The sequence below is a fragment of the Eufriesea mexicana genome, unplaced genomic scaffold, assembly GCF_001483705.2.
Source record: "Eufriesea mexicana isolate 0111107269 unplaced genomic scaffold, ASM148370v2 scaffold1358, whole genome shotgun sequence".
NCBI classification, from domain to species: Eukaryota; Metazoa; Arthropoda; class Insecta; order Hymenoptera; family Apidae; genus Eufriesea; species Eufriesea mexicana.
The window spans coordinates 725,056-738,003 of NW_016909491.1; the positions used below are offsets into that span (position 1 = coordinate 725,056).

Below are 12,948 nucleotides of genomic sequence, written 5' to 3' on the forward strand. Positions count from 1 at the left end.
TAATTCAACTTAAAATTATTAACATGTATAAAGAAAGGAAATTATATTCAAGCTTAAATTGTTTCCCGCTTTCGTTAGTTATGTGTTGTGGAGCATCAAATCGTAAGAAAAGAGAAATTAGATAATGTTGAAAGGATAAGTAAACGATGAATAATGTTAATGAAATATACATTTTTTACTGAAGTGTGAGAAATGAAGCTTATCATGGGAATCGTTTTAAATTATAATTATAATTATATTAAAACGAAGTTATTGCCGAGGTTATGTAGAAAATCATACCATAAAAATACAGTTGATTACACGTGGACTTTACATACATTTCCAAAATCTTTAAAAAAATATAAATACTTCCTGTCGTACTATAGATATGAAACGAATGCAGCTACTGTAAATAAAAAAATTGATATTAAATGTGGAGTTAGACCTGAACATGAAATAATGCATTCGATATTTGAAAATTCAGTACATTATAGAAATACTGTTTTTCCACAGTTTAAAATAATTCCATCAATTACTGTTGAAGATATAACATGCCTATATACAACATGTTGGTCAAATGAATCTGCAAAAAGCATTCTTAATGCTTTACAAAAATTAGCATATTGTCATCTAAATGAATCAGAATTAGAATTGTCATACTGTGTAGATATTTTACATAGTTGCACAGAAAAATGGAAAACATGGAATAATGAACAAATATTAAAGTTAATGCAATCTCTAATTGTATTACATAAACCATTAGCATGTGTAAATAATTATGAAGCATTCATAAAAAAATTAAACAATGAATGTCTAAAACGATTTTATTCATCGAATACTGAGCAATTGTTACTATTGTCAGATGCATTTTATCAGCTTAATAATATAACTTCTGATTATATGTGGCGTGCATTAAGAAAATTAGGAACGAAACCACATAAACTTTCTGCAAAGTCACTAGTTCATTTTTTATTTCTTGTCACTGTACCTTATATAAAGATACCTATAAATATGTTTGAAATTGAATGTCATTTAATAAATTGTCTAGATGAGCTTACTGTAGATGAAATAGGTATCGTAGCAAAAGGATTTTTTTTATATAAGAAACATATTCAAAATAAACAATTAGCATCTGCTATAATACAAATACTTATTAAATATTCCAAGACCATAAATAGTAACTCTTTGGGATCAGTTATGAAGCTTCTTAGGTAACAAACCAACTTATTATTCACTAATAATTTTTTTATTCTATTTATTATTATACATGTAATTGTGTCTTTACTTTTATAGATATTCAGGCAGTAACCATGATGTCATTCTATTCCAAAAGTTACTAGAAGTGTTATGTAAAGAAATACCACGATTACAATTGCCGTGTTTAACAGCCATTGCACATGCCACTGCAGGATTACGTTTATATGATGAAATTCTAATAAATAACATTTATAAAAGGTAAATTAAGCAGTAGAAAAACAAAAATAACACATTCATTTATATGTTATTTCATATGTGAAAATTATTTAACTTTGATTTAGTCTAGGAAATACATTGCATTCCAGCAGAATAAAAGATATAGAAAGAATTCTTTTTGCTTTATGTACAATTACTCCTGAGACAGATTACTATGTGGCTGCATGCAACAAGATTATTAATCATATAATGTTAACTTACACCACATATAAGGCACCTGAAATTCACAAGTAAATTTGTTTTTCATATAAAATTTAAATATGTTAGATGTATAAGTATTAATTTTGTAGAAATTAGTAACTCCATTACATGTTAAATACAGATTTCCATCATCGTTAGTACGTATGTTATCATTCTTAACAATGAAAAATATATATATACCGGAATTAATACAATTCATATTTGATCCTAAATTTATGAAAAACTCATTAACAATTGAATACTTAATTTTACATTGTTCAATTAAAATAGACTTGCCTAATTATGAAGGTCCATTACTGTCAGAAAATAAGTATGCATTTCTAACAAAGGTATAATATATTATATAAAATTAATAATCTAAATTTTCTAATTAAATAATTAAATATAATGAAATGATTTGTTTACTATTATAGAAATATAGTCATGATGATGAAGACATATATAGAAAGGACAATTGTATGCAAATGAAATGTGAAATTGTGTTTATTTGTAAGGTATGTTTATAAAATTATATTGCAAAAAAAACTGTTAACGTAATTATATATGTTTAACATATTAATTTTAGAACAATTTGGGATTAAATGTACACGTGGATTACATTTTACCACATTACTCAAGTCGAGATATTGTTCTTGGTTTTGACAAGTATAACAATTCTGTTGAAATTGAGCCTATTTTATCAGCAATGCCAATGTATTCAATTAAAAGAGTAGACAGTGTAGAGTTAAAAACAATAAATTGGATAATTCTACCCATATTACTGAAAACAGTAAGAGTACATGGTCATGAGGGTTATATTGGAATCATCCATAGAAAGTTGAGACAACTTAAAACCATTGGATATACACCAATTCCAGTAATTTCCAATTATTTATTACAATAATATATAAATGTTAGGTTCATTTAAACATTTTCATATAATGTATATGTACTAATATCTTCAAAATTTGCATAGATTTGTCAAGATATTTGGAATCAGTGCCATAATGAGAACAAAGCAAAATATTTAAAAAGTTTAATTTATCAAGAGACTTTTATGTTTCCAAACGGTGTGCCTTAAAATTACAAGTAAAAAGGTAACTCGTAAAAAATTAATTATTTGTTTATTTATTTCAAACTTTTGCTGGCGAATATTGTCTCGCCATATTTTCTGTATGAAATAAGTTTATAAATAAAGAAGCTAAATATTTCTCATTAAATGCATATATATATAAATATAATCTTTTGTATCAACTATTCTCAAAGAAATCGAGCATAAATTTTTTGGTATATTCATAAGTTACAAATAATGTAGCTGTTGCTGGTACTGTCCTTATTAATGTTGGTTTTAAACCATTGTACAAGGAACTGATACCCTCATTTCTCACAATGTCTTTCATAACTACCAATGCTGGGGTTTTTAAATTCTTTACCTTTAAAAAGAAATTAAAATGTAAATACAAAATTTAATCATACTTCTAATTCATATTATTTAAATTGCATAAAATAAAACTAACCTGTATTCTACTTTTAATTACATCCGCTGGAAATATTACAAGCCATAAAACACTTCCACCAACAGCACCAGCTACCATGGTTTTCTGCCACCCAATATCATCCTTACTTTCATTTGGATTTGTTAGAAGTTCTCTGGTCACTTCATACCCTCCAAAAAAAAAGAAATAACCAGGCATTTCACGTGCTATAGTTGATGATAAACCAGTAAATAATCCTTTTATGCCCTGTTGTTCAAGAATTTGACGTGTCAGCCCCCATGGTCCAATTTCTTTCTAAATAAAGTATTTATTCTTAAAACTTCAGTTCTATGAATTTTTGTATATTAATTTTTCTTCTTCTTTTGTCTTAGTTACCCTAACTCCAATTACTGATGATTTTGTTTCCATTTGAACTTCTCTTACTGCTTGCAGTTTACATTTTATGAGTTCTGTAGGACATAATGTTAATGAAGAAAAGAATGCTGCAAAAAATCCAGCCCAAGCATTCTGCATTGAAGTTAACTCTTCTATTTTTTTGATACCTATACAAATCAATTTTTTTTTAATTAAAAACTGTATCTTGTATTTGTAAAGAACTATCTTACCTAAAATATTAGAAATAACTTTTTGACATCCTCCATATGCTGCAAACAATACTGAATTTTCAGCAACATTAGCAACTAGTGCAGGTATAGTTCCTGCATATAAACCACGCATTATTCCATCTGTTTTTAGTGTTTGCAAAAAGCAATTCATCATTCCTTTATACATAGTAGGAAAAGTTTGCATTTTTACCTTAACTGTATCTAATGGTTGTCCAACATATACAAGTGCTATCCCACCTTAAACCACAATAAAACAATGATATAAAACAAAGACACATAAATTTAATTAATTCTTTCGTTGCAAGGGTTTTGTTAAAAAATTGTATTAATATTTCACTTTATTTGTCATTAATGATCGGAATAATTACTAATTAATAACAATAAGGTTAAACACTTTTCAATAATATTGAATTTATTCGTAGTAGGAAATATATTTAATGGAAAATAATAGAAATTATAATAAAAGATACAGATGTAAAAAATTTAGCTTGTAATTTATTTCTTTAAATTCTATTGAATTTAAAACTGTTTATTTTAGAGATAAAACCAGTGATATATTAAGACAATATTATTCTTACCAAGTGATCCAGAAATAAAGTCAATTAAACCAATTTTAATATTTTTCAATTGTTGATTTCCTTTTTCACTGAATTCAAATGTCATGTTTATATATCCAAATAAGTAAATTTCTAATCCTAACACTTAGTAAAATAACAGGTTAACACGTGATTTTTCCGTATCTGTTATCTGTCTTCTTGTTATTCAATAAAAAAGTGGGAGGCTATTTGCTGATTATAAATTAGTAATATTATTTGTAATTTCAATTTCATAATTCTTTTATTTACACAATGATATTCACATTTCTAATTCTACGTGTATGTAGTATTTACACGCATGCGTATTTATATTTACACGAAAGTGATAAAGAAATTGTCCATTGATCGATAACAATTTAAGTATTATACAGTTAATACGCATTTAAAGATCATGTTTCATATATTCATGTATGCTAATAATTTATTTATCCTCCTTTAAGATAAATTTCAGAGTAATTTTCTAATTATACAAATTCACCTTTTATGTTACTTATTCCGTTATCCTATAATTGTATGTATAATATACAATAATCTAATTGTATACCAATAGTATACTTATATAATGACTAAAATATCAAGCGTTCACAATTTACTCTAAAATAGTTTATGTTTTGGTATAATATATGTATCTTAAAGTAAATCTTAATCAAAATGAAATAGTTACAGTTTGTAAAGCATGATAAATAATACATGTCCAATATTCTAAAAACCTAAATTTTTATTGAAGCTACTTCAATTTTATTCTTACAAAGAAATACTTGAAAATGGTTGTCATGGAAACACAGTGTTACAGCTTTTAAATTCTACATTACTAAATTAATTACTTTATTATTTTAGATCGATTTTGAGAAAAATTGGATCTTTTTCGTCATTCTCCATATTTCGTTGGTTCAATGATTGAAGTAGAAAAATGGAAGATCATAAACTCCGATACATTATTTACAGATATTTAAAATAAAATTTAAACTGAATTATTTTACTGAAATACACGCAGTTTAGTAAATCAAGAAAGTTACTAGATCGTTGTATTCAAGATATACATGTATGACGTACGCGACAGCCTTAGTTCCAAAACATGGATTTTCTCAGTTATATTTTCAATTAAATGGTTATTGTTTTTTGATCCGTTTTAGTTAAGGAAGCATTGAATTTTATCTGTGCTGTAGAAAAACCATAAAATTCAGTACGATGATCGTCTTTTTTGTATTACGAAAATAGGGAAAGTGTATGTGTTTTAGTAGATCTGCCATGATAGATCCGAACGCGTCTTCGCCTTATTCCAAAAAAGTCAGAGATTGGTAGCAAAATGTGTGATTTTTGTTGTCCGGAGAGCTTCTTAAAGGTAAGCATATCATCCAACCAAAATTTCATGATTTTCACTATTTTTCAATATCTTAATATGAAAGTAAATTCTCTTATTAAATTGGAGCGCAGCGTGCCTCTAGGAGCGCTCTGGCTCGTCTGCGCCATTAGCGTTCAGAGCATGATCGCCAGATATTTCTATTATATTATCAAAATAGCACATTACTATGACGAACTATTTTTTTAGAGTATTATTGCTTATACTCCTTTCTTATTTGATTTTTTCTGAGCTCAAAAAAGAGATAATTGATTAGTGATTAATGTGATGGTAATTCCAAATTTTTAGTATTCTTTTCAAAAGAATATATTTTTTCAATTAGTTACTTGTCGTTCTTTCACACATTATTCAGCTTATACATTTTTATCCTAAAAATTAAAAATTATATTTATAATCAATGTGTGTCCTCTATAAAAATTTATATACTCTTTTACTTTACTGTATGCCATTTAATTATTGTTTTTAAAATTTTCAATGTATTTATTTCCTTTATGTCAAGAAAAATGTCAACAAAAGATTTTATTTCTATTATTTTTAATACAGTATAATGGACAATTATATTTTGTTTTTATTGTTACAAAACATTAAAAACTAGATATTATTTGATGCTACAAAAAGATATATATATATAATAAATATGTGTAATAAATGTAAGTTATAGGTAAATTTAGAAGAAATCATTATTTTTTGTACAATTGCATTCTTAAAACATATATTCATATATTAAAATGAAAGTAAGAACTTTTTCTTTAATTGCTTGTATTAATTGGAAATTTTCATTTTATACTTCTGCAGTAAAAGTATAGATTACAGAATGGTGGTGGATTGCTTATCCATTCAAGGCTCAGTAGCTATAATACGGAAGCAGGAGCGAAGATTAGGTGGGTTAGTGGCTGCAAAAATGCAACCTAACAATGTTGGTAGTTGTGGTGGTATGACACCTAAAGAACTTTCTGACAATGATGACCTAGCTACTTCTCTTGTGCTAGATCCTTACCTTGGATTTACCACTCATAAAATGAATATCAGGTATGTATTATCAAATAATACTTTAAATTTTCAGTATGTCTAATTGGAGATTATTATGTATAAAACTAATTTAATACTATAGATACAGGCCATTAAAAGCAAATAAAGATGAGCTTCGTAAAATTATTTGCGAATTTATTCAAACACAAAATTATGAAAAAACATATAGAAAGTTAATGGGTGGTGACTGGGGTGCAAGACTTCCTCATACAAAATCTAAACAACAACAAATAAATTTAGAAAAACATGTGAGTTATATATGTAAAATATATTAGAAAATTATTAAATTACTAAAGTGAGATATCTTATTGGAGTAATCCATAAGGGGTTAATTGCTTTAATTACTTTATATCCCAAAGTTATTTATTATATCAATGTTATTTTTCATTTTTACAGATTTACAGATATTTGAAGGTTTTTGATAAAGATTCTGGATTTGCAATAGAACCATGTTATAGGTATAGTCTTGAAGGTCAAAAAGGTGCCAAGATTTGTGCAACTCGAAAGTGGCTAAAACATGATAAAATATCTTGTCTTGTTGGCTGTATTGCAGAACTTAGTGAAAAGGTTTGTTTAAGCTCATAGATAAAATACTCAAAAAGGTATCAAAATTTTTTTTCAATTTATTGCATTTTTAAAACATTATTTTAGGAAGAAGCAGCACTATTACATCCAGGAAAAAATGATTTTTCTGTTATGTTTAGTTGCAGAAAAAATTGTGCACAATTATGGTTAGGTCCAGCAGCATATATTAATCATGACTGTAGAGCTAATTGCAAGGTTGATACATCTGTACAGTTTATTACTATTTTGACTATGTCAGTTACAGAAAAATACTAATCTATTTCACTTAATCTATACAAAATACAGTTTGTGGCAACAGGAAGAGATACAGCTTGTGTTAAAGTCCTTCGTGACATTGAAGTGGGAGAAGAAATTACTTGCTTCTATGGAGAAGATTTTTTTGGAGATGGTAATTGTTATTGTGAGTGTGAAACATGTGAGAGGAGAGGAACTGGAGCATTTGCAAATCAAAAGCCAGGAGAAGAACTTTCCTCTGGTATTCTTAAAAAGTGATGAATTCAAAATAATGTTAATATATGTATATGTTCACCAGCAAGTTGAAAATTTTTACAGGATACCGGTTACGAGAAACGGACAATCGCATTAATCGTACGAAACATAGACAACAGCCGTTAAGTCGAAATAAACAACAAGCTGATACTGCCCTTACAGAAAGAAATGCAGTGCTTGTTGGTAATGCTGCCGTAGCGCCACAAAGTCTTAGCATGAAAGAATTACGAAGAAAGGGTTTAACAAAATATGATGCGGAATTATTAATTGCACAAGGATGTCGGTTTTCTGACATTGCTCAACAGCAACCTATTACAAACAATGGTGAAAATGTATTACAAACATCCCGACCTCATCCCTCTGCTATTACGAGTTCCGTGACAAGAAATTTACGAAATAAACAATTATGTAAATTTGACAGTAACAATAGCCATCAGAATAATGCTAAAAATCATACACTTCGATCATCCAGGTGAGATTTTTTATTTCATAATTTAGAATATTCTAATTGTAAAAAAAAACATTATTACATTAAAAATTTTATATACAGACTTCATAAAAGAACAGAATCAAAGAAGAACAAGATTTCTGAAAAGGCTGGGTCCCCTTGTTTGAATGGTTCCATAGTAAAAAATATTGAACTAGAAGAAATAAGTCATCGTAAGGAAGATTCTGATAGAGTAGATGAAGAAATTATGTTTTCTAGATTACATAAGACTCATTCAAATGTTTGCCATGTTCAAACCTCACATCATGATATGCTAGAACAATCAACTTGTTCGAATCTTCAAATAGAGTGTCCAGATACATTCACTAAAAACAACAGAGAACTAAATAGCAAATTAATAAATGAGAAAGAATTACCTGATATTATTATAGAAATTAATTCTAATTCAGTAGGTAATATTAATACTTCCAATTCTAAAAAGGAACACTATAGTACAAATTCCTGTGATTCAGTTCATATAAGTTCCATGCCTGAAAGTCGATTAGATGATTTACATAAAACTAATAAGAATGAAATAATTCAACAAGAAAATCATCAGTTAATCTGTCCTTATAATTTGTCTTTGGTGGAAAATTCGAAAGATACAAATAATATTTCTACAACGTCAATAACATCAAATAATTGTGTCAAACAATATTTAGAACTTGAAAAAGAAATTTCAAAAGAAGAAAAAGGCAAAAGTTATGAATCCGTCTATGAGGATTATTCTTACAAAGCCGAAGGACAAATATCCTTAGTTCACATAAAGTCGCCTAAAAGTTCGGATTATATAGAAACAATATCTACGCTTGCTTTACCTGAACCTGATAAAGTTTTAGAAAAAAATGATTCTATGAGTTCAAATACATTGGTTAAATATTTAATTGAAAATGAAGCAAACAAATTTGATAGGTTTGTTTCAAACTCTAGCAAGTCTTCAGGTAATAATGAACATGGTAATATAAATATTACTGAAGAAAATAAAAATATAGAAAATAGTGAAAGAAATTGTCAAAATGATTTAATTATAAAAAATAATATGTATGTAGTGAATGTTGGACCGCCTGAAATAAAATCTGAAAGAACTGAAACTGTTGAAATGTATACAACAGAACTAGATTCTCGAATAGATTCCTGTAAAGAAAATAATAAAAATTTCAGTACTATAGAAATTAATAATTACAACGATATTATCAAATGTAACTTAGATGATACTCATAATTCTATTTTAAAACAACCTACACAAAAAAATGAATCATTGCATGCAACATTAAGATCCCACAAAAGTAGAAGAAAGCTATTGAATGAAAAGAAATCAGAAACTTCTGAACTAAGAGAAGAATTAGGAAGTGTTATAGAACAGAAAATTACCGATAATATGATCGGAACTATTTCAAAAACTCGCAGCAAAGCAGAAAAAACAAAAAGCAGGTTAACAAGAAGTCAAAAAAGGGATCGAAAGAAAATAGCAACTACTGAAATTGGTGTAGCTGACGACGATTCTGGTATTCAAGGTGATATTTATGAATTTAGTGAAAAAGAAAGTAACCTGGAAGATGTAAGAATACCATCCATAATGCGACGTAAGCAAGAAACTCGTCATACATCTGGACTCACACCACATTTACAAGAAATGCAATACAACGATGAATGCAATAAAGCTGAACCTCCAGTATTACTTCCACAGGAACCATGGCCACCCACTAATTGCAGCCAGAATCAATTGTTAGATTCAGATGGTAATAGTCGATCGAGAGAAAATTCCATAGATAATGAAAGCCTAAAGAGGTAAATATTTTTGCATTGTGTTTGTATTGCAAGATTTTTTGTTTAAAAAAGTTTATACATAAAAAATAATTTATTATAGATTATCATCTTGTAGTAACGATAGTCCACAGAAGTTAACAACTTCTTCAGACTATCAATGGCAAATGAATAATTCTAATTGTCAAGTATGTCCTACTACTCCAGAGAGAACTGGAAGATTAAAACTTACTCTCCGCATGAAACGTTCACCTGTTTTAGAAGACATTGTAGAATCGGGTACGAGTTTAAGTGAAGATAGCTACGAACCGGAATATGAAGTATTACGTGTAGAGGGTGTGGAAAAAAGTAGACGTAAAAAGAAACATAAAACCCGAGATCGTGAAAGACGGCACAAGAAGCGTGAACTAAATCTTGATCCTCCACCACCACCTATGAAAAGGTTGCGTTTAATTTTTGGCAATGAAACACATACTATCGACTTTCCACATTCTTAACAGCTATAACTAGTAATTTTCAGTACTATCCGGAACAAATTATGAATACAATTTAGGCATATAAAATCAGGTCTCCTTGTCCTGTAACATCATGAATTTCTTTATAGTTTGACAATTTTAAGCGACATATGCTATCATTAAATTTCATAGAGTTAATGATAAAATTATTGTGTTCTGGTTTGTGTTATCTTTTACTGTTAAATTTTGTCTTGCTTCTCATTCTTCTAACAACGAATAATTAAAGGCCTAGTAAAACGTTTCCTGAGAGAAATGGAAAATAATAATAAAAAAACAGTATGTATTAATTTATATGTTATGCAGTAAATATTTGCGAAAATTCTATAGTTCTGTTCAAAATAGTTAACACATAACCAAGTAGTTCATTGCTAATTCATTCATAATAAAATTAGTATTTTATTTTACTTTTGTGGCAACCTGCTTCTTTATTAATACACAGTTTCGATATAGTTTCGATACAGCAAGCAGGTTTTGAAACCTATAGTCTTTCATTATCAGTTCATTTTTGACTTTAATGAGTTTATATTATTAAATAATTTTTTACTAATAAAATATTTATATCATATACAAAGTGTACACGTGTAGGATAAAGAACTCTTCCTTATATTAAGAACACAGGAAGGATATAATGAGTTAAGTTACAGTTAAGTACTACTTCCATAGATGAGGACAAAGGAGAAAAATCCATACTATTATAATATGTATAATAATAATAATAATAATAATACTATCTTCCTTACTTTTTATATGAATATTTAATTGCCGCAAAAAATGGTGCCCTTTTTTCTAAAAAAAAACTCGTATTTTTCGAAAACCGAGAATGATGGAACAATTTTGATTACACGTTCGTGCTCAGGAACGTAACTCCTACGAGAATCACCCAGTGGATATTACGGATTGGAGAAAAAGTTGAAATTTACGGAACGGTGTAATGAGTTGCTTCCGAAGGGTGTAATCCGTCTCGTCAATTTGTCGGATATGCTGCGTGCGAGGATAACTGGATTCGGCTCGTTTTTCATTTTCGCGACCGAGGGATTATCATAAATAGACGGAGATACACGGTATCGGGGTAAATTCGTTTAAAATAGCCCTGCCGCGGAAAGAGCTCGAATTAAATCTGATTAGCGAGAGACGACGCGGCCCGTAAATTTGAGAGGCGAGGGTTAATGGAAAAGACACACGAGACGATAATTTGAAGCGACGGGTCTCGCGGTCTCGCAAGGACGCGCGTACGGTTTCAGGATGAACGTTTTAAAAATACGGAAAATACGTAGCTCGGGCGGGAAACTCTAATACCCCTGCACGGATCAGCCAGAAGCTCATTCTGAATTTCCCAGGCCTCTCGAAATAATTACCCCCCGCGTGCATTTCTTCGCGCGTCGTTCGATTGCGAATTCCCCGTAATCAGGAGTCGTTAACGACGTACCAAGCTGGGTTCCCCGTTTTGTCCGCGAAAATCTCGACGCGGATCGCGAGGACGAGGGAAAGATACTCGAGAAACGGTGATAATTATACGCGAGCCGGTGCTGCAAGGCATCGTTCGTCACGGTGTATCGGGTTTATCTTTGTACGGTCGACTGAATAGAACCGCGCCACCGGATTTACCTCTACAGCATAACGGATATCCTATTATCCATTAACATATAACCGGGTCGACGACACCTCGCGCACTGCCGTTCGCTGCAGGACTCGTTGATTTCGCCGGGACGTTGCCCGCCTGACTTCGTTTTCTCGTTTCGCGCGACCGCGTGATATTTCCAGCGCCAGTCGGGCTAACGTCGTTAAACAAGTGGAATAATTGTCTGTCACAGCGACGGGGCTGTCACTCGAATTAGAGAGCTCTCGGGTAATCGAACCATCTAACGACGTGTACCGTTTTAAATCTTTCAAAGATTCAAACGTGTCACGGGGGGTCGATTACCTTTCCCGTTCCATTTTCGTCCTCAAGTGGTGGTAGTAGTAGTAGTAGTAGTAGTAGTAGTAGTGGTCTAGTAGCAGTAGTAGTAGTAGCAGCTACAGTAGCAGTAGTAATAGCAGTAATATAGTAGTAGTAGTAGTGGTGCTACTGCTACTACTAATATATTAATAATAATAATAATAATAATAATCTTAATACTAAAAATAATAATAGTAATAGTAATAATAATGATGATGATGATGATAATGACGATGACGACGACGATAACGACGACGACGGCAATGATGATGATGATAATGATAATAATAATGATGATGCCGATGAAGATAATATCGATGATAATGATGGTGGTGATGGTGACAGCGATGACGATGACGATGACGATGACGATGACGATGACAACGACGACGACGACGACGACGATGATGATGATGATGATGATGATGATGATGATGATGATGATGATGATGAT

General features: G+C 30.0%; 3 protein-coding genes across 3 annotated transcripts; 2 read left to right on the plus strand and 1 right to left on the minus strand.

The window, feature by feature from the left end:
• Positions 1–192: 192 nt before the first annotated feature.
• LOC108548031 (uncharacterized) lies at positions 193–2,713 on the plus strand. Its single transcript, XM_017900796.1, has 7 exons — positions 193–1,190; positions 1,273–1,434; positions 1,518–1,682; positions 1,775–1,982; positions 2,067–2,147; positions 2,219–2,509; positions 2,609–2,713. Exons 1-7 carry the CDS (start codon positions 193–195, stop codon positions 2,711–2,713), a joined length of 2,010 nt encoding a protein of 669 aa, XP_017756285.1.
• Positions 2,714–2,882: 169 nt separating this feature from the next.
• LOC108548089 (mitochondrial ornithine transporter 1) lies at positions 2,883–4,396 on the minus strand. The gene is made up of 5 exons (XM_017900862.1): positions 4,312–4,396; positions 3,734–3,970; positions 3,504–3,670; positions 3,150–3,422; positions 2,883–3,065 (listed from the first exon to the last, which is right to left on the minus strand). The coding sequence occupies exons 1-5, from the start codon at positions 4,394–4,396 to the stop codon at positions 2,883–2,885; spliced, it is 945 nt and encodes a 314-aa protein (XP_017756351.1).
• Positions 4,397–5,598: 1,202 nt separating this feature from the next.
• Positions 5,599–10,657, plus strand: Hmt4-20 (Histone methyltransferase 4-20). Its single transcript, XM_017900831.1, has 9 exons — positions 5,599–5,671; positions 6,485–6,718; positions 6,801–6,966; positions 7,115–7,285; positions 7,370–7,498; positions 7,589–7,778; positions 7,856–8,264; positions 8,343–10,067; positions 10,147–10,657. The coding sequence occupies exons 2-9, from the start codon at positions 6,504–6,506 to the stop codon at positions 10,538–10,540; spliced, it is 3,399 nt and encodes a 1,132-aa protein (XP_017756320.1). The 5' UTR covers positions 5,599–5,671; positions 6,485–6,503; the 3' UTR covers positions 10,541–10,657.
• The last annotated feature ends 2,291 nt before the right edge of the window (positions 10,658–12,948 follow it).

What these genes read in the sequence shown, in the direction of transcription:
- LOC108548031 (XM_017900796.1), top strand. Translation starts at nt 193, where the DNA reads ATGAAGCTTATCATGGGAATCGTTTTAAATTATAATTATAATTATATT. An exon ending in TCAGTTATGAAGCTTCTTAG is followed by an intron (nt 1,191 to 1,272) that starts GTAACAAACCAA and finishes TTACTTTTATAG; the next exon opens with ATATTCAGGCAGTAACCATG. An exon ending in AAGGCACCTGAAATTCACAA is followed by an intron (nt 1,683 to 1,774) that starts GTAAATTTGTTT and finishes TGTTAAATACAG; the next exon opens with ATTTCCATCATCGTTAGTAC.
- LOC108548089 (XM_017900862.1), bottom strand. Translation starts at nt 4,396, where the DNA reads ATGACATTTGAATTCAGTGAAAAAGGAAATCAACAATTGAAAAATATT. An exon ending in AGTTATTTCTAATATTTTAG is followed by an intron (nt 3,671 to 3,733) that starts GTAAGATAGTTC and finishes TGATTTGTATAG; the next exon opens with GTATCAAAAAAATAGAAGAG. An exon ending in CATCAGTAATTGGAGTTAGG is followed by an intron (nt 3,423 to 3,503) that starts GTAACTAAGACA and finishes TACTTTATTTAG; the next exon opens with AAAGAAATTGGACCATGGGG.
- Hmt4-20 (XM_017900831.1), top strand. Translation starts at nt 6,504, where the DNA reads ATGGTGGTGGATTGCTTATCCATTCAAGGCTCAGTAGCTATAATACGG. An exon ending in TTGCAGAACTTAGTGAAAAG is followed by an intron (nt 7,286 to 7,369) that starts GTTTGTTTAAGC and finishes ACATTATTTTAG; the next exon opens with GAAGAAGCAGCACTATTACA. An exon ending in GATAATGAAAGCCTAAAGAG is followed by an intron (nt 10,068 to 10,146) that starts GTAAATATTTTT and finishes AATTTATTATAG; the next exon opens with ATTATCATCTTGTAGTAACG.